Source organism: Cyprinus carpio, chromosome B4 (assembly GCF_018340385.1).
Source record: "Cyprinus carpio isolate SPL01 chromosome B4, ASM1834038v1, whole genome shotgun sequence".
NCBI lineage: Eukaryota > Metazoa > Chordata > Actinopteri > Cypriniformes > Cyprinidae > Cyprinus > Cyprinus carpio.
In genome coordinates this window covers 1,145,802-1,166,889 of record NC_056600.1, presented here as the reverse complement: position 1 = coordinate 1,166,889, position 21,088 = coordinate 1,145,802, and the positions used below count along the sequence as shown (strand labels likewise).

At 37.9% G+C, this 21,088-nt stretch overlaps 3 protein-coding genes across 4 annotated transcripts in view; all 3 read left to right on the top strand.

The window, feature by feature from the left end:
* Positions 1 to 8,017, top strand: part of LOC109070694 (GEN1 Holliday junction 5' flap endonuclease) — a 10,474-nt gene extending 2,457 nt beyond the window's left edge. Inside the window, exons 7-14 of the mRNA XM_042721526.1 lie at positions 1,371 to 1,456; positions 1,543 to 1,693; positions 2,478 to 2,514; positions 3,056 to 3,136; positions 3,217 to 3,347; positions 4,422 to 4,483; positions 5,094 to 5,237; positions 7,031 to 8,017. Coding sequence (XP_042577460.1) covers positions 1,371 to 1,456; positions 1,543 to 1,693; positions 2,478 to 2,514; positions 3,056 to 3,136; positions 3,217 to 3,347; positions 4,422 to 4,483; positions 5,094 to 5,237; positions 7,031 to 7,836 — 1,498 coding nt within the window. The 3' untranslated portion in view covers positions 7,837 to 8,017. The remainder of the gene's footprint in view (positions 1 to 1,370; positions 1,457 to 1,542; positions 1,694 to 2,477; positions 2,515 to 3,055; positions 3,137 to 3,216; positions 3,348 to 4,421; positions 4,484 to 5,093; positions 5,238 to 7,030) is intronic.
* Positions 8,018 to 9,735: 1,718 nt separating this feature from the next.
* msgn1 (mesogenin 1) lies at positions 9,736 to 10,668 on the top strand. The gene has a single exon (XM_019089729.2). It carries the CDS (start codon positions 9,932 to 9,934, stop codon positions 10,268 to 10,270), a length of 339 nt encoding a protein of 112 aa, XP_018945274.1. The 5' UTR covers positions 9,736 to 9,931; the 3' UTR covers positions 10,271 to 10,668.
* Positions 10,669 to 11,541: 873 nt separating this feature from the next.
* On the top strand, positions 11,542 to 21,009 carry si:ch211-51e12.7 (uncharacterized protein LOC336335 homolog). Of its 2 annotated transcripts, none has more exons than XM_019089707.2 (6): positions 11,542 to 11,723; positions 13,145 to 13,242; positions 13,524 to 13,676; positions 13,865 to 14,014; positions 16,434 to 16,553; positions 20,614 to 21,009. In XM_019089707.2, exons 2-6 carry the CDS (start codon positions 13,145 to 13,147, stop codon positions 20,630 to 20,632), a joined length of 540 nt encoding a protein of 179 aa, XP_018945252.2. In that variant the 5' UTR covers positions 11,542 to 11,723; the 3' UTR covers positions 20,633 to 21,009. The 2 variants fall into 2 exon arrangements, with proteins under 2 accessions (XP_018945252.2, XP_042577459.1); XM_042721525.1 differs by lacking the exon at positions 20,614 to 21,009 and adding an exon at positions 16,769 to 17,643.
* Positions 21,010 to 21,088: the final 79 nt, after the last annotated feature.

Genomic DNA, 21,088 nt, shown 5'->3' with positions numbered 1-21,088 from the left:
AACAACCAAATTACTAAAACATTAACTAAAATAAAGTGAAAACAGAAAATATAAAAATAAAATATTAATAGTATATTAATGATAAAGGCTTCCTGATATAAGCTATTTCTAATATTTCTGCTGTAATTATGACAAAGCTGCTTGTTGTTGTTGTTTTTTTATGATTTACTAACAGAGACTGTGAGTATTGATATTAAACTAATTAACCGCTTTTTACTGTCACGTTTCAGGCTATTCAAAATCTGTATGTTCTTCAAATTAAAAGTTATTGAGAAGAGGGGAAAAAATATTTGTATTTTTTATATAAAATTTTATTTTTTTATTTTTTTTTTTGTTTTTATTTTTTTTTTTTTTTTTTTTTTTTATTTAGTTTATGCCAGTGTTTGTTTGAGGATGGTTTATTTTTTTTAATGTTGGTTTTAGTTTATTTTTGTTTTCTCACATTAGTCAGGCCGTTTTAATTGTATTATTTTATTGTTTATTGTATTATTTAAACAGACAGTTCTGGCTTTTTTACCCAGCGGGCACCTTGATATCAATTTGACATCAAATATTAGTCAAGACTTGATCAAGATGCTGTAACATCATTTTAAATTCAGTTTGGACAGCAGTTTCTTCCAGTGGTAATTGGGTGAAAATAGGTTAATCCCACGCTTAAATTGGTTCAATATTTGATTTACAGCAAATTAAAGTCATGTCAAGTTTTTGACGTCAGTTACATTTACATATTTGACATCAATTTTGATGTATTTTTCAATTTTTGTAGGTTTTTGGTCCAGTAATTAATAATTTTCAGAATTTAGCAGTAGGAAATTATTAGTCATCCAGTTTTTATATCAGCTATGCATTCCGTTAGTTTTGCAAATTGGTATGTTTCGTCGGGCTGTGAAGAAATATAAAGCTGAGTATCATCAGCATAACAGTGAAAGCTCACACCATGTTTCCTGATAATATCTCCCAAGAGTAACATGTAAAGTGTAAAAAAAAATAACGGTCCTAGGACCGAGCCTTGAGGTACTCCATACTGCACTTGTGATTGGTATGAAACCTCTTCAATTTCTCATTTTCATGTGGTTTAATTTGAAGTACTAAAATAACTAAAACGAAATAAACAAATAAATAGCTGTGTGTGTGTGTTTGTGTGTGTGTGTTCATTTTCATTTTGTTTGTGTGTGTGTGTGTGTTTGTATATACACTACCAGTCAAAAGTTTTTGAACGGTAAAGATTTTTAACGTTTGTTTAAAGAAGTCTCTTCTGCTCACCAAGCCTGCATTTATTTGATCTATAGTACTGTCTTTTCAACATCAGTTGCACTCTGGGTAAAAGTGTGTGTGGGTTCAGAGTTCAGTGTGTTTCTGCTTGGCTGCAGGTTCACTGAGTGGGGCGCAGACAGAGTGGAAAGGTCAGAGGTCGCGGTGAAGAAGGTCACGCACTGTCTGGTCTGTCGACACCCTGGTCAGTATCAGCGTGGTGTGATTCCTCGACACGCTTACTGAGCTGAGACTCGTCAGTGTTTACTGAGCTCCTCTCGTGTCTCGTAGGCTCGGCTAAAACGCACGAGCGCAGCGGCTGTGTGTTCTGTGAGAGCGAGCGCTTCTGTTCGCCGCACGACTACGATTCCCAGTGTCCCTGTGAGTGGCACCGCACTGAACACGCTCGCCAGGGGTCCTCTGTCGAAGCCAGCATCAAGAAGTACGTAAAAATACACACGTGCTGTAGTGGTGTGCGATATTGACAAAAAATAATGTAATTATAACGATAATTAGGTGATATTTTGCTGAGTGTGTCACTACCATGGACAGCTGACTCCTAAAGTTTTAGATGTTCTTCATATTCTGTGTGGTCAGTTCACAGCAGTGAACGCAATTTATCTTTTCCAATAAGTTTATTAAGTAGTTTTAAGCAGATTTTTACCATTTATGGGCATTTTTACCTTTATAAAGCCATTATTTCTAAAAGTGTGCATCATCTTTTAAGTCAAAGTCTTATACTTAATCAGTCAGTTAGAATAATGAGACATTTGGGCTGTTAATAATGCATTTACACACTGTTTAATGCAGGACATGAATGCATTTAACCTGCAGTTACACATGAATTAATAACGTTTTGATATTTTAAACATGAAGTGTTATTTTATTCTGAAATTTGAAATTATTTAAATAATAAAAAGCTACTTTAAATCTGAAATTAAATCCACCAGTAGGTGGCTGCAAGTCATTTAAACGTTTGATTCACTCAGGAACGAATCACCGTCATGTTGCTCAGAGACACAGAACAGTGCTGTGACTGTGTTTGGGATTATTTTTGTTGGAGAAATAGAAAAAAATTGTTGCATTGTATGAATCACAAAGGACCGGTTTCAGCTAAAAATCTTCTTCACTGTTCTACTGAAGAACAAAAGGAGTAAATGAACAGCAAATGTTAATTTCTGGGTGAACTGTCGCTTTAAGAGTGTGTTTTCTGTGTCTGTTTGCAGGAAGACGCTGGCGTGTGAGCAGTTCCCCTTTACTGAGGTGAGTATTATAGTCTGCTTTCTTCATCAGCCCGGATCCACCAAACATTTCATCTCAGCAGTAAGCAGTGAGAGTCTTCTCTTAAAACCTGTTCCCAGAGCTGCTGAGACACACTTGTAGGAAGGAATAGAGAGAAGTCTTCAGCTCAGAGGAAGGGGGCGGGGCTGACCTCGTTACTATGGATGATGTCATCAAGCTTATTAACTACGCACACAGTGATTGGCTGATAGTCTCCGTCAGAGATTTATTCATAGAATTATTGTAGAGCACGATATTATGTTGATTAGTGAAGATGCATATAAACAGCCTCTTAATGAACAGAGGAGAATAATCACAGCTGATCGTAAGACATGCAAAACGTAGAAGAAAACCAAACTGTACTCAAGAACAGATGTTACTTCCTGTCCAGCTGTTAATGAGAACAAGGATAGAATCAAAGGAGAATCTGGAGTTGAGAGAACCTCCAAAACCAGAGTGATACCTTTTTAAAAGCTCATCATCGCACACATTCAGACTCGTGTGCTGTGTGCTGGTGTTTCAGATCATCAGTGAGTTCTTGGTGCCGAAGGACAGACCCGTGCAGCCGTTCCGCCGGAGGAAGCCCAACCTGCTGCTGCTGCAGGTGCGGAGCGCTTCAGAGCCACGCTGAGGGTCTCTCTGAGCCGTTCTCTGATGTGTGTGTGTGTGTGCTTGGTTTGTCAGAAGTTTGCTCTGGAGAAGATGGACTGGCCCAAACACTACAGCAGCGAGAAGCTTCTGGTGCTGATGACCTACACCGAACTCATGAACCGCAAACACGGCCGCGACTCGCAGGCGCAGATCCAGCCAATCAGGTGCCTGCTCCTGACAGAAAATACTGCACCACACCCTTAAAATAACTGCAACGTAGATATAAAGATTAATACAAACTATATAGACATATTTAAAAATAATTAATAATAATAATGGTAAAAAAAAAACAAAATAAAATTGTTTATAATGTTTTCAAAGTGTTTTTCTTAAGAATGTAGAGGCGTTCAGTTTTTAATTGATAGTTTATTGTATTTACGCTATTAGTGTTATAAAATGATCATCATCCAGTAATAATCAACTATATACACACACGCACTCACACACACACACACACACACACGAGTGTAGACTCGCTCACACACACACCCACTAACTTACACACTCGCTCACACATGCACACACACAGACACACTCACACACGCACACTCGCTTCATCCAGTAATAATCAACTATATCCACACAACACACTCACACACTCACACGTTCAAAAGTTTGGGATCAGTACGATTTTTTTATGGTTTTTAAAGTAGTCTCTAATGTTCATCAAAGCTGCTATTATTTTTCATGAAAATTTATTTCTGTGATGTGCAGCTGTATTTTCAGCATCATTACTCCAGTCTTCAGTGTCACATGATCTTCAGAAATCATATTAAGATTTCTGAAGATCATGTGACACTGAAGACTGGAGTAATGATGCTGAAAATACAGCTGCACATCACAGAAATACATTACACTTTAACAGAGATTCACACAGAAAACAGCTGTTTTAAATTAAAATAATTTTTCACAATTTTACTTTTTTTTATGTATTTTTGATCAAATAAATGCATCCTTGGTGAACGTAAAAGTCTTCTTTAAAAAAAACATTCAAAATCTTATTGATCCCAAACTTTTGAATGGCAGTGTGTGTATATAGAATATATAATATAATACATTTTTATCTGCATTTTTTGTTTTTCTTATAATTAAATGTTTTAGGTTCTTTTTTCTGTTAATATGTTTGTATTATATACATTTATATCTTGTGTTCAGTTTTACTTTGTCTGTTGTTCTTAAATGTTTTCTAGGCTAAAGTGCTGTGTTTCTGTGTAAATGTTTGTCTCTCATCTCAACAGAATACATAAAGCGCGTGTCAGGAACGGCGTCTCCTGCTTCGAGGTCATCTGGAAGAAACCAGGTCACACAAATCTTCTTTTAATGCTTCAGCTGAGCTCTTCTGTGTTGTGTGGATGAGTGGCGGGCGTCGCTGGGCCTGTTAGTGTCTCGTTGTGAGGTCAGATCAGCAGGGGTCGGGGGTCACAGGTGACGGAACAAATGTGTCACTCTCAGGTGCTAAAAGAGCTTCCTGTAGACACCGTGAGCCTCGCCAATCCACACACCACACAGCAGTGAAACCTTTATTACTCTCGCTTCAGCTTATAAACCTCATTATATAATAACAGGCCTTCAAAAAAAATCAAAGAATTTTATGTTTCAAGGCCTGGAAAGCTCATAGAAATGATTGAAATAGTTGTAAAACTTTGTTTGTCTATAGAGATTGTACAATAGTTCTGCTTTTTTCTTAAATATTTGACACTTTTTCAGTGTTGAGTAAAACGTGCAGTCTGTCTTACTGAGACTTTTACTGAGTGCAATCATTTCAATTATTGATTTCATATATAAATGGGATCAGCCTCAATCTCAAACAATCCTAAAATCGTCATAGTTCTGGCAGTGAGATGATGGTATGGATCTGTAAGTGTTGTTTGAGCTGTAGTGAGATGTAGTGTTGATGTGTGGTGTGTCAGATCACTATGTGTTCGCTGAGGGCCGTGAGGAGCAGACGGAGGTGCACACGCTGGAGGAGGAGTCTCTCTTCAGCCTGGCCTTCCCTGGGATCGTGCAGGACTTCCAGCGGGAGAGAGCCGTCGCTCAGGAGAACAACACCAAGAGTATGTGCATTCATTCATTCATCCATTCATCCATCCATCCATCCATCCATTTATCCATTCATTCATCCATTCATCCATTCATTGATCCATTCATTCATTCATTCATCCATCCATCCATTCATTCATCAGTTTATCCATTCATTCATCCATCCATCTGTTTATTCATCCATCCATCCATTCATTCATCCATTCATCTGTTTATTCATCCATCCATCCATTCATTCATCCATTCATCAATTTATCCATTCATCCATCCGTTCATCCATCCATCCATTCATCCATCCGTTCATTCGTCCATTCATTCGTCCATTCATCCATCCGTTCATTCGTCCATTCATCCATCCGTTCATTCATCAGTTTATCCGTTCATTCATCCATCCGTTCATTCATCCATCCATCCATCCATCCATCATCATCCAGCCATTTATCCATTCATTCATCCATCCATTCATTCATCCATCCATCCATTCATTCATCCATTTATCCATCCATTCATCCATCCATTTATCCATTCATTCATCCATCATATTTTTTACCATATCTTTCCATCATTCATCCATTCATCCATCCATCCATTCATTCATCCATCCATCCATTCATTCATCCATTTATCCATCCATCAATTCATCCATTCATTCATCCATCCATTCATTCATTCATCCATCCATCCATCAATTTATCCATGCATTCATCCATTCATTCATTCATCCATGCATTCATTCATTCATTCATCCATTCATTTATTCATTCATTTATCCATTCATATTATAGCCTGATACTATAATTGTATAAATTCATTTTTTTCTCATTAATCTACACTCCGTACCTCATAATGACAGTGAAAACTGAATTTTAGAAATGAATCCTGCTACCAGTCAAATTGATAAAAAATTGGGATCAAAAATGATTCAGACACTTTGAGCTGAGCATGTTTTACTGAAGTGTTTTTCTTTAATTGCTAATGTGATCTTTTTACACCACAGACAGTGTCTGAATAAATTTGGGTTTGACTATATATATATATATATATGATATTTTGTCTGAATAAATTTGGGTATATATATGTATATATATATATATATATATATATAATTTAAATAAAAGTTTAAAAAATATTTTAAAATAACTTTATTGTATATTGGTTGTCAACATTTCTAATTGTCTTTGTTCAGGTTTATAAAAACTAAAAACAATAAATAGACATTTAAAAAAAACTAAAAAAGAAACCTTGAACTAAATTTCAAAAGTAAATAGAATGCATACAAATACAAATAATTCTAAATACTAATAAATACTATAAATAATAGTATATTAATGATACTAAAATAACACTGGTTGACAGTTGTGGCAAAAATGTGATTATTGTAATGCACTTAATGCAAGTAAATGTTAAAAAAGAAACATTTAAAAGACTTTAATACTGGGAGTAGTGGTAATGATTTCTGTGGTAATGCCATCCAATAAAATTAGTATTTGAAGTCAACATAAAATCAAAACTGTGACCTGTGTCCAAGTAAAACAATTTATCAAACAAGAATAAACTGTTTCCACCAGATATTTATGAGACTGTAGAAAGTGGGCGAATGGAAAAAAAGAAATAAATGGAAGTAGATCTGAATGCAGGTTTTATGAAGGAACATACGTGCACAGATAAAACACCAGTATGTTCTTTAAAATATAAATATTATCAGCTTTGATTTCATGTTGAATTTACATTTTCCTGTGTGTTCATTGAAGGGTGAAGAACCAATATATTTAATATTTAATTTTTTCTTGCGTCTCAATCGTTGCAGAAAGGAAGCCGAAAGCAAGGAAAGAGAAGCCGGCTGATTCCCATGATGCCGTGTCGGATCTCTTTGCTCAGATGTCTTTGCAGACAGACACGGATCCAGACCCTGGAGCTACCCAGAATCCTCCACGGCCCCATTCCCCTCCGTCTCCTGAGATCCAGCTGCCTCCTCCTTCCCAGAATTCCCTGTCAGAGTCGGCTCTGATTGGCCAGCTGCATCTCAGCAGTATAGACTGGGACTCTGCGTCGTTCACCGCCTCGCCGTCCCAGAAGCCTCAGAGTGACCGAACTGACCCGAGCCCTGCGGAAAACACAACCTGTTCTCTTAAAGAGCGAATAATCATGAAAAACAGCCAGAAACAGCAGCTGAAGAGTCCTGAATCTGAAGAAGACCACTGCCGTTCAGTCCCAACTAATGCTCCAAAGAACAAAACCACTACTAATCCCTCCGGCAAAACCAGCAGAAACCCCCTCAGACCAGCAGCCAGGCCTCTGAAGAGAAACCCTTCTGAGAAGTGCAGGAGCGTGTGTAAGACGAGTCCCGTCAGTGACGACAGCGACGCTGAGAACCGACCCGGATCACACGAGACCAGCATCACCGCGGACTCGCTCGGGCCGCAGAAATCAGCCAGGAGCCAGCAGCCCAGTGTTAAAGCTGCTGACACACCGGAGAAAGAGTCTCACACTGCCGGCAGACCAGCCACACTCAGCCAGGTGCATCATGGGACGCTTGAGGAGGACGACTCGGACGCTTCGCTGGACAGTCCTCGCCCGCTGGCTGAGAGACTCAAGATGAGGTTTGGAAAGTGAACGGAGCGGAAGAGAGACTGTTTGTTTGTTTGTTTGTTTGAGAGAATAATGTTTGGAATTAAAATTTGCTAACGAATTTATACACAATTTCTCTTTTTATGTGCAGTGTTTTGTCAGATACTTTTATAAATATGGTTAACCTAGACTATTTGTGTTCAATCATTAAAAACATTAATAAGTTTACATTCGTATGCGTTTACTCTTTTACTACCTGCTTGTTTTCTTTAAAACACACACTAGCTTTTCTAATCTTTTTGTATTCTAGCTGTTTTTTTATTATACAATTAACAAATCCTAAAAAGGCCTCTAACACTAGCTTTTTTTTTCCAATTAATTTTTTTTACATAATTTTTTAAGATTTTTAAAAATATTTATTTTACCTATATACATTATTTTCTTTTCTCCATATATGAAAATCCCATATTTTTTAAAACATATGTACAGTGTAATCTTGGTAATCCCAATAAAAGTACAGATGCATCATCACAATGAGCACAGCGTTTTTAAAAAGCAGTTTAAAGTTGTGTTAAAGAATCAAACATCCTCTTGCACTGAAAGAAACCGTCAGAGTAACATCAGGATCAAAGTAACGGTCTGGTCCTAATAAGTGAGTGAGTGAGTGAGTGAGTGACGTGACATTCAGACAAGTATGGTGACCCATACTCAGAATTTGTGCTCTGCATTTAACCCATCCGAAGTGCACACACACAGAGCAGTGAACACACACACACAATGTGAACACACACCCGGAGCAGTGGGCAGCCATTTTATGCTGCGGCGCCCGGGGAGCAGTTGGGGGTTCAGTGCCTTGCTCAAGGGCACCTAAGTCATGGTATTGAGGGTGGAGAGAGCGCTGTACATTCACTCCCCCCCACCCACAATTCCTGCCGGCCCGAGACTCGAACTCACAACCCTTCGATTGGGAGTCCGACTCTCTAACCATTAGGCCACGACTTCCTATACATCCTCTTGCACTGAAAGAAACCGTCAGAGTAACATCAGGATCAAAGTAACGGTCTGGTCCCAGACAGCTGCGGCTCACACCTCTGTCCTCTGCAGGGACGGTTTTAAAGAAAAACATGCTTTTAGAATTCATATCTGTTTATTATTAGCTTTAAACTTTTGACTTTTTTTATTGTCTCCCTCATGACTTCAGATAGTGTGGAAATTTGCCATAATTTAAAATCCTAAACATTCAGTTTCCCTCTATAATAAATTCTTCTTTGCACTTCTTTTTGCATGAAGAACACTAATAATTATTTTCCATTATAATCCATATATATATATGGATTATTATGGAAATTAAAACAACTCATATATATATATATATATATATATATGGATTATTGAGAAAGCTTTTTTTTTTTTTTGTAGAAAGATTTTAAAAACATTTTTCATAAACGAGTGTTAAGGGAACATTCCATTTTGTCATTTTGAAAAAATATGGGAATCTAACTTTTGAACGTTGTCTGAAAGTTCAGAAATATTTAAAAACAGTAACATGTAAGAAAAAAAATGCATAATGTATAAAAAAATAATGCTTGAGAACATTATTAAAGACCTGATAACTTTGAATGAACGTTCCATTAATGTTTCTGGAAGAATGTTTGTTCATAACTTGCTGGAACGTTCTCTGTTAGCTGGGAATCAAAGCCAGATCATTGTTCCTGAACAGAATAAATTGGTTTGGATATATATATATATATATATATTCCCTACATATATTTGATATTGATATATATATATTACCTACATATATTTGACCTACATATATTACCTATATATAGCCTATATTAAATGTAGGTAAAAGTGTCGTCCTTACAGAACACTCAGCTCGTAGTTTGATGTTAATTACGAGGCGCGCTCGTGTGAAGCTCGTCTGATCGCGTCAGCGCGCTAATTGTCGTCGCGTCGACTTAAAGAGTCATTTCCCACAAAAGGGAATCTAACTATTTTCTTTTCTCCTTCTCATTATCCGCCAGCAACGCGTTATTCGCACGTGGGTGGCAAGCGCGCGGCCGCCTCTTTGAACTCCGCGCTCGTGAAGTCGCTATAAAAGCGGCGAAGTTCGGCTTTTGCGCATCTTCTCGCGGATATGGCGCAGATCGACGTCGACGCGTTCACTGCCCAGGTTCTGTCCCACTGGGACTGGAGCGGAGAGGACAGGGCGTTCGGAGACGCGTCCTCGCCGGAGTCCGGACACAAGGACGAGCAGCACAAGCCCAAAGTGAAGATGAGCGTGAAGAGGAGGATGAAGGCCAGCGAGCGCGAGAAGCTGCGCATGCGCAGTCTGGCGGAGGCGCTGCATCAGCTCCGCGAGTATCTTCCTCCGGACTACAGCCGCGGAGCGCAGCCGCTCACGAAGATCCAGACGCTCAAATACACCATCCGGTACATCAAAGAGCTCTCCAGCATCCTCGAGCAGCAGATCTGACCGCGCCGTTGCTATGGGAACGTTCCGAACGCGTGTTGGCCGGCGGTGGAAACATTGTATCATTTTGTAACATCATTGTGGGAATGTTACTTCCGGATGATCGGAAACGTTTGATGAGCGTCCCGCGTCGCCAAGCAGTGCTCCGCGTCTCTGAGAACAGTGAACGAGTGTTCTGTCAACGTTACTGGAATGTGAACGTTCTGAGAACAGTGAACGTATTGAGAACAGCTGCTGTTGTACAGATGAATGTTTTCTGTGTTTGTGTGTTTGTTCATCCACTCTTATGATTCTACTCGGATGTAAATATTTCTTGCTGATGCTTGAGTGGAGCGTCGGTGTCTAATATTAAGAGCGTCTTCTAAACTGGAATAGCAGAATAAACGTTTTGTTCGTGTTGATATAATCTGCTCTTTTTGTTTTGTGTCAAGATTTGTTTTGGAGCGCAAAAACGCTTTATCCAGGTAACAGATTTGGGTTTAAAACGCTGTGAGAACATTGATCTAACGTGTCCAAAACGTTCAAATGTCCAATTCTCTTGTGATTTAAAAGTTACAGAAATGTATCTTACAACGTTCTACTATGTACACCCAAAATATAATGTTATTTCAGTGTTTATTTTTAACATTCAAAGAACGTTAAAATGTTTTCTTTTCGGGATTATAACGTTATTTAAAGGTTACAAAAAAAAAACATCATAAGGACATTTCGAGAATGTTGACGTTTTCTCTCAACGTTTAGAGAAGAGAAGGTAGGCTATATCAGATATTAATAAAGTTACAAGAACAGTCCAGAAACATTACTTTAAGAACGTTTTGTTGTAGCCTTTGTATAACTTTTAAAAACGTTAGTAAAAGTTGTGTTAGCTGGGATACGCACAACCTTTTATGTGATATATATATTATAATATAGGCTATGGGCCTATTATAATTTTAATATTAAATATAAAATATTATATAACATTCTATTTTGTTGCTTGAAAACGAAGGCAAAAGTTAAACTCGAAGACAAACATCTTTTTTTCCCATTGCAAAGCACTTGCTATAAAACTTCTAACAATTAAAAATGATAAGGTAGACCTAAATACAGAAAATGATGAATCTATAATTATTATATTAGTGAATAAAGCGAGCTCAAATGGGAAAACGCTAAAATACTTTATGCGCTGATATTAAACCGGGTTACGTACAACGGCGTCATGACGTTGTTGTTGCAACAGGAGCGCTGGCCAATCGCAGCGCTGTGTTCGCCGGGGGCGGGGCCTCGCGGTACAATGACGCTGTGACAAAGAGAATCAGCGCTCGTCGTGACGGAGCGGCGCGGGCCGCCATTTCAAAGCTGAGGAAACGCGGGAGCTTTCGCGCTGTTACCGACGGATGCTCGTTTTATAGAATACGCCGAATAACGTTGTGTGTTTTTAAGGCTCGTTGTTTAGAAGAGCTCTCAATCTCGTAAGGTAAGTGAGTGAAATCGAGCTGTGAGCTTGTAGAGGAGCGCGTGTGTGTCTGCTGTCAGCGAGCCGTTAAACCCCGCATTCCCCGTCGCTAATTCTGTGCAAAAACTTCAGCGTTTAGCAGCCAGAGCGCGTTTCTGTGATAGTTCGGGGTGTATTTGTCTTCTTAGATTATGTTTTCATCATCTAGAGCGAGTAATGTTCTGTTATTGGTTCCAGCTGTGATTATGGCGACAGAATGGGGTTTAATCCTCCGGTAAATCTCCGAATGCGGGAAATAAACGAAATTAAGAGCTCGCAAATCCCTTTCAAATCACCAGACTAATGTAACAAGTGTTATTATGTGTGATTGAGCAAATTTTAATTCGGAATAATAGTTACATTCAGGTGCAATAACGACAAAGCGGCGAGAGAATCCATTTAGCAACAGGATTCTACAGCATCCAGCGTTTAAATTCTAAATAAACATGTAAATGATCAAACTCGCGTTATAATATTAGTACATGAGCCTCCAAGAAAATGGAACGGTCACTCTGATGACGTCACCTAGCACTCACGGGCGTGTGCAGATTGTTATCCAATAAAATGCTCTGGAATGAGAAGCACCGCCCCCTACTGACATCGGTTCGCCATTGTAGTGTACATGAAAGCCTATTGGCTGTTTACAAAATATATATATATTTGGTCATGTCCTTGCCCCAACTTCCTGTTTCAGAAGGAAATTAGGTCTCTAAGGAGCCACAGACTGCTAAAATAGTCATTTCCTTCTCAATAATCTTGCATCTTGAGGTGTTTCCTTTCATGCTGGTTTTTATCGTTGGAGATCTGCACCAGTTCATGATCTCAGATATTTGAGAAATGCTTGAAAAACACATTTTTTATGCACTACATTAAATCAAATATTGCATTCATACAAATGATGCATTTGATCAAATATTGTAAATTAAAGTCTGTTGGCTATTTAAAATATAAATATATTTGGTATGTCCTGCCCCAACTTCCTGTTTCAATATTAAGAATTAAGGTCTCTAATGAGCCGTGAACTGCTAATATAGTCTTGCATCTTTCACGTATCGGCTCTCTGTTCTCAAAAGTTCCGTTAGATCTCTGAGCGTGTGCTGTTTCTTAGAGAAGCTTGTCTTCAGATGCTCGCTTTTACAGTTGAACGTTCACACTATTAATACACGGCTTGTGGCGTGCTCTGAAATCCCCACGGCCCGGATCAGCTGCTTCTATCCCAGCAGGCCGTGTGGTGATGTGAAGCCCGGCGTGTGGGTTTAACACGTCAGATGTTTGACATACACGCAGGAACATTTCCAGTCTGGATCTGGGTCAGAGGGGAAAGTTTCGGGACGAGTGAAGCACGAATGCTGGTGTTCACTACTGACAGGCTTCTTTCACTGAATAGCATTGTTGTTCTACAGATGGACGCGGACACGGAGCAGGTGGAGGAGACGACAGAAGTGATGGAGGCCACGGAGACGCCCTCACATGAAGAACCTTCAGCTGACAGCAAGATCAGGTGGGTCACATGACCAAAGCTGCTACTGTCATTGGTTGTTCTCATCACTAGGGGTGTGCGATGATATCGTAACTGTTATTTTAACGATGTGCAATTTAACTTTATCGAGTATTTTGCAAAACACCCCTACCTGTCCACAGCAGTCCTTAGATCCAGATACCAGCACAATATCATCTAAATATCATTATCAATAAAATCCCAGAAAATACAGAGAGATTTTTTTTTTTTTTGTCAGTATCGCGCACCCCTACTCGTCACTGTAATCTTGTGTTTATTCGCAGGGGTCGTGGAGGGAAAATCCGCGGCAGAGGAGGCCGCATGCCCCGTGGGTTCCGAGGAGGACGTGGGATGATGATGATGATGAAAGGGTTTCCACCAGGTCCTATGAGAGGCAGAGGCCGCGACGGGTTCACAAACGGATTCGGACCCATGAGGTCTTGACCACGTGTTCTCGAGTCTTTCTTACCCAGCGCCCTTAGTTTGTGTCAAAACATTTTAATAAACTTGTTTATGAAAAACAACCTTTTAATAAATATAGCATTCATATAAATTTTGCATTTAAAACAAAATATGCATTTATCCAAATATTGAATTTTTCACGACTTTTTCTCGTTGTTTGCAGGAGAGGCATGGGTCGCATGTGGCCGTATCCAGACATGCGCGGCCGGCGAGGTCGAGGCGGTCCAAGGGGAATGCACCTGGGTCCGCCAGGTCCGCCGCCTCCACCACCTCCCCCCATGCACATGAGAGGACCTCCGCCACACATGCACAGGTATGGAGATCTGCACTCCTTTATGTCACATATTTGAGAAAACGAAATTTTTATGTACAGCATTGAAACAAATAATGCATTCATACAAATATTGCATCGACCCAAATAATGCATTTATCCAGATATTGCATTGAAACAAATAATGCATTTATCCAAATATTGCATCGAAACAAATAATGCATTTATACAGATATTGCATTGAAACAAATAATGCATTTATCCAGATACTGCATTGAAGCAAATAATGCATTTATCCAGATATCGCATCGAAACAAATAATGCATTTATCCAAATATTGTATTGAAACAAATATTGCATTGAAACAAATAATGCATTTATCCAGATATTGTTTTGAAACAAATGATGCATTTATACAAATATCGCATTGAAACAAATATTGCATTGAAACAAATAATGCATTCATACAAATATTGCATTGAAACAAATAATGCATTTATCCAGATATTGCATTGAAACAAATAATGCATTTATCCAGATATTGCATTGAAATAAATTATGCATTTATCCAAATATCGCATAGAAACAAATAATGCTTTTGTCCAAATATTGCATCAAAAAACAAATAATGCTTTTGTCCAAATATTGAATCGAAACAAATAATGCATTTCTCCAAATATCGCAACGAAACAAATAATGCATTTATACAAATATTGCATTGAAACAAATAATGCATTTCTACAAATATTGCATTGAAACAAATAATGCATTTCTACAAATATTGCATCGAAACAAATAATGCATTTCTACAAATATTGCATCGAAACAAATAATGCATTTCTACAAATATTGCATTAAAACAAATAATGCATTTATCCAAATATCGCATTGAAACAAATAATGCATTTATCCAAATATTGCATCGACCCAAATAATGCATTTATCCAGATATCGCATCGAAACAAATAATGCATTTATCCAGATATCGCATCGAAACAAATAATGCATTTATACAAATATCGCATCGAAACAAATAATGCTTTTGTCCAAATATCGCATCGAAACAAATAATGCATTGAAACAAATATCGCATCGAAACAAATAATGCATTTATACAAATATTGCATTGAAACAAATAATGCATTTCTACAAATATCGCATTGAAACAAATAATGCATTGAAACAAATAATGCATTTATCCAAATATTACATCGACCCAAATAATGCATTTATCCAGATATTGCATTGAAACAAATATCGCATCGAAACAAATAATGCTTTTGTCCAAATATCGCATCGAAACAAATAATGCTTTTGTCCAAATATCGCATCGAAACAAATAATGCTTTTGTCCAAATATCGCATCGAAACAAATAATGCTTTTGTCCAAATATCGCATCGAAACAAATAATGCATTTATACAAATATCGCATCGAAACAAATAATGCATTTCTACAAATATCGCATCGAAACAAATAATGCATTTCTACAAATATCGCATTGAAACAAATAATGCATTTCTACAAATATTGCATTGAAACAAATAATGCTTTTGTCCAAATATCGCATCGAAACAAATAATGCATTTCTACAAATATCGCATCGAAACAAATAATGCATTTCTACAAATATCGCATCGAAACAAATAATGGATTTATCCAAATATTGCATTGAAACAAATATCGCATCGAAACAATGCATTTCTACAAATATCGCATCGAAACAAATAATGCTTTTGTCCAAATATCGCATCGAAACAAATAATGCATTTATACAAATATCACATCGAAACAAATATTGCATTGAAACAAATAATGCATTTATCCAGATATTGCATTGAAACAAATATTGCATTGAAACAAATAATGCATTTATCCAAATATCGCATTGAAACAAATAATGCTTTTATCCAAATATTGCATCGACCCAAATAATGCATTTATCCAGATATTGCATTGAAAAAAATAATGCATTTATCCAGATATCGCATCGAAACAATGCATTTATACAAATATCGCATCGAAACAAATAATGCATTTATACAAATATCGCATCGAAACAAATAATGCTTTTGTCCAAATATCGCATCGAAACAAATAATGCTTTTGTCCAAATATCGCATCGAAACAAATAATGCATTTATCCAAATATCGCATTGAAACAAATAATGCATTTATACAAATATCGCATCGAAACAAATAATGCATTTATACAAATATTGCATTGAAACAAATAATGCATTTATACAAATAGAAACAAAGTCTCAGTTTTTGAATTGTCCATTTTATCTGAAAGTATATGGAGAAACAGTTTCTAGAAGTATCTAAAAAAGAAATGTTTTATTTATAGGAAATGTACATGTATAGATACTGTAGAAGTAAACAGTATATGTAATGCATATGAAAACTGAGACTTTTTGGAGGACAGATGTTGAGAGTAAAGGGGGCGTGTCTTTCCACAGGCATGGCCCACCTCCTCCTCCGCCCCCTCCGGGACACCCGGCGTTCCGAGGGCGACCGCCACACCCCAGGGGGCGGGGCATGATGCCGCCCGGCCCACCTCGCTTCTTCCACCCCAGGGGGTAAGAACGCACTCACCTGCTCCACATTTTCCCTAGCGCACATGTACTCGCGTGACGGCGCAGAGCACGGCTAAACCGTAACAGATCCAGCACATAAACTACATTCCACTAGTGCATGACAAGCCTGTGTTTCTTCACTTGTGTGTTTGACGAGTTTGGGCCCCTCTTGAGCACAGCAGGCCAATCCAAATGTGTGATTTTATCCTTTCATGCAGCTACCACAACGGATCGGCCCCTCGTCTGCCCCACCCGCCTCCAGGCAGGGGCCAGCGCTGGCCGGGGCCCCCCGGTGCCCGGAAGTTTTAACCAATTCTGTAGCGTTAACGGCCGCCGCTCACACTCATTACAGACTCGCAGGTCCTTTTACTGTAACGAGCACGCTACCTTTTTATGTTACTCCATTTGAGGAAAAAGCCCCGAAAAAAAAAAAAAACATTTAAAAGCACTCTCACTCTGAAGACGAGAAGGAAACATGTTCTTACGTTGATTTAAATTAAGTGTATCTCATGAGACTTTTACTCCTCTAAGTGTTGTCTGGTCTGCGTGGTGCTATTCCTGTGAGCCTTAAGCAATCCTCTTCCTTTATTCCATGAGAAAACGTAGGATTTTAGACGAACCGGTGTGTGTTTCTCAGTACGCTGGCACTGACCAAGCAGATCCCTGACCCTCCATATGTTCTTCATGTGTAGTGCTCATGAATTATTAATGATCTAATATCATAAATGTGCAGCTACTTTAAGTCAAGTGAGAATATTGCTGTTGAAAAGTATTCCTGTTTCTTTTTTTGCTGGAATGATTCTGTTAAAACCACAAATCCATGCATTGATTTAACATGACCGTAGAGTAGCACTACGATTTATACTTCTTTAAATAAACCTTTCCTTGCTTTTCTATATTAAAGCCAGTTTTCGAAAGTATTTGATTCAAAATAGTACAAGTATAAAACACAAATATCCTCTGTGTTGAGTTTTGAAGTGTTATGGCACATTGTAACCGATAAAGTCATGTGAATTTGTGAATGTAAATTGAACAGATAACAGCTTTTGACTTAGTTTTGGAGAAACCAAACAATAAAGTTAAGATAAAATGACCTCTCTTTTTATTGTTTATTTAAAGTAAAAGCAACTGAATGTCCATTTCTGTAATGTATTTTAAAAGTACTGATCACTTCTGAAGCCAAATGGACAGTAATGTAAAGACATGAGCACTGAAATATTCACTATAATGGAAATGTCAGTGTTTTTTGAGCATTTACTTATATATATATATTTACATCATGCATAATAAAGCACATAAATGACTGTCCTATGATTGAGTAAAGCTACAGTTAAACTGATTTCCAGTGGAGTGAGGCTTTTAAAGTTACCCAGAGGGCTGAAAATTCAAGATGTCCAAGGATGTCTCTCCAAGTCACCGGCAGACCTGCAAGTCTCAGAGAAACGGCACACTTCTGCTCATTCGACTGATTGGGATTGGGAAATTCAGTTCAATTCTAGATGCATGAAAACCAGGACACGTGCGGTGTCTCTTCAGGCCACGCTGTAGTGCACGAGTGATTAGCACACAGTCCAATCAAATGCACGAGCAGTCAAAAGTTTGGAGACACTTGTGATTATTAGCAGATGGTAGAATGAAATAACACACTAAGTGTGGACCAGCCGACACACATATGTTCTGAGATAGTTCTTGGTTACGTGAACATTAATGGAATGTTACATTTGAGAAGTTAGCAGATGTTACTTTTGAGTGTTCTCTGAACAAGTAGCAACATTTAACCCTTTAACTGTCACCCCCCATTTTTTAAAATAGGTATTAAAGTGCACTATCCAAACTTAAATTGTTTTAATTTATGAACGCTTTGGACTATAGATGTAAGGTAGGTCTCTTTTTAAAGAAGAAAATTAGCAGATTTTTGGCAAAAGTGGAATTTGTTAAAAAAATTAAAGTATCAAAAAAGTTATAGAAGTTTAAATGTACTGTAAATAAAATGCGCTATATTTTATTTATTATAAATATTTTACGTAACAGGTTTTACTCTAAAATTGGTATAAAATTAAAGCCTTGTGTCTAAATAAGTTATGTTCCAAATTTGAAGTTGATATAAAACAAATTGAGGTTCCTGTGAGATTTTATTTAGGGCGTCATACCACAAACAGCCACTGGGAGCAATCAAAACTCCTTTGAATTTTGTTTAATGAATTTTTCTCTAGATTTCTATGTCAATTTTACTTCTATCTTAAAATAACCACCAAATATGGAATCCTGAGACTCAGACCTTTCCAATGATATGTTTGTTGCCAAGATTATAAAAAGTTTTGATTCTAAAAGACCGTAATGCATTTTGTAATATGACACTTGACTCCGCCCACTAAGGGGGAGGAGACCGCCATAAGATTTTAATGTACCATTTCCATGGTAACGCAATATCTGATTTCAAAATGGTTTTCACAGGATGAATCTTGGGCTTCTAAGCTTTCAAATGATATATAATTTATGATGATTACTAAAAGATTTTATAGAGAAAAAGGACAACAAAAAAAGAGCGCCAAGCGTCACACAGGTGGGATGGTGACAGTTAAGGGGTTAAAAACATTCACTCAATGTCCAACTGAATCATTTCAGGAAAAATATGTGTAAATGATGTTTTGAGGACATTATTAAAGACCAGATCACTTTGAATGAACGATACTGAGAACACAAATGAAGTGAAAACTCCAGCTCTGGACATGCTTTTTAACCCATTAAAGGAGGAACATTTCTTCTGCTATGTGCAGCTTATTTAGGTTTGTGAAAGTATTTCTACATTGCTCTGTTAGATTCTTGAATGCTAAATTGATGTTTTTTACATGGTTTAATTTACTTGTGTGGATTATTTAATGATATATTTGTTTGAATGCTTTTGACTCGTGTGGATTCAATAACAGTCAAATATTTAGTGGATAATCTGCATCACTCTCTCATACGAGGGCTTTATCCTTTACATTATTATTACATTCATATTTTAAATGCTGTATTGAAAATAAAAGCAGCAGGAAACAGAATTCTTAGGATTCAAAGACTCGACACCATTGAAGCTCCACGCTTCTGATCGGTTTATGAATATTGAACATTACGCCGGTTCATGTCACAGACTGAGACGCCCGGCTGCACACTTCGGAAGATTAATGTGTAATACGAGGTGACGTGTGTAACGATTTATTACAGTCCCTGCACAGGCAAATCATTCATTAAAACTGTCATAGGATTTAAAACAATTTACACAAATTCTGTATAAATAATTATAAAGAAACGGCAAGTAAATCACTGGATTTAAAGCATTAGTTCACCAGAGATTAACATTATCTGATAACCTGCTCATCTGAGATCAGGATGAGTGTGTTTCTTCATCAGGTTTGTAGAAATGTAGCATTGCATCAGTGTCTAAGCAATGGATGTCAATGGGTGCCGTCAGAATAAGAGTCCAAATAGTTGATAAAAACGTCACAATAATCCACAGCACTCCAGTCCATCAGTTAACATCTGGAGAGGACAAAAGATGGAACAAATCCAGCATTAAGATGTTTTTAACTCAAATACATAGAGTCTATAATCCATAATAACACTTCCTCCAGTGAAAAAGTGCATCTCCTGTTGTCTCTCACATAAAAATCCAGACACATATTAGTTTAGAGCTGTTTAAACACTGCTTGATCTGTGCAGATTTCTCTCCTGATTCACACCAGAACACTTTTTCACTGGAGGAAGTGTTATTATGGATTATAGACTCTATAAAAGCATCTTAATGCTGGATTTGTTTCAGCTTGTCTTCTCCAGATGTTCACTGCTGGACTGGAGTGCTGTGGATTCCTGTGATGTTTATCGGCTCTCGTTCTGGCAGTGGTGCAGCGCTGCGTTTCTCCAGGTCTGTGGAGGTGACGGCGAGTGCAGGTTGGTTTGTTGTCCTGCAGCAGACAGAGTTACACACGTCACTGTTCTGATGTAGGAGCAGCAAGCCTCTGTGTTCCTCTGAAGGGCTCTTCTGCTGCTTTCACTCTGGACTGACTCTTCTTGTCTCCTGAAGGGGTGAGACACCCTTCTGAAGGCAGCCGGACACGCAGGAGGCCCCGCCCACCGCCGTGAAGCTCCGCCCCCGTACCCGAGGTGAGCTGCATCTCTCTGCTCTGGGCTGATCTGTCAATCACACTGTAACCGTGAGAAGAGAAACCTTCAGGCACAAATATCTGCATCCGCACATCTTGCAGACAAAAAAATCATTTTGTACATATTGATTTTGTTGCAAAAGTTAATCATATTCATAATCTTTATTATAAGCAGTGTTATTTTAGCATCAAAATACTATTACAGTTCTTATAGGGTTTCATAATTTATTTTTTTATGTCTACATAGTTGTTTTTATTTTTTTCTTTCACTTTTTTTTATTATATTTTTTACTACTTGACCTACATGAGAAACACTGAATGGGCAGCCAGCTGAAATAGGTTTATAAATGGCTGTACAGTTTTTATGGGTTTTATTTCAGCTTTTATTTGCTACAT

Excerpts from the sequence above, each read along its gene's own strand:
- msgn1 (XM_019089729.2), top strand. The coding sequence starts at position 9,932 with ATGGCGCAGATCGACGTCGACGCGTTCACTGCCCAGGTTCTGTCCCAC.
- si:ch211-51e12.7 (XM_042721525.1), top strand. The coding sequence starts at position 13,145 with ATGGACGCGGACACGGAGCAGGTGGAGGAGACGACAGAAGTGATGGAG. Across the intron at positions 13,243-13,523 it reads TCAGCTGACAGCAAGATCAG|GGGTCGTGGAGGGAAAATCC; the intron begins GTGGGTCACATG and ends GTTTATTCGCAG. Across the intron at positions 14,015-16,433 it reads CCTCCGCCACACATGCACAG|GCATGGCCCACCTCCTCCTC; the intron begins GTATGGAGATCT and ends GTCTTTCCACAG.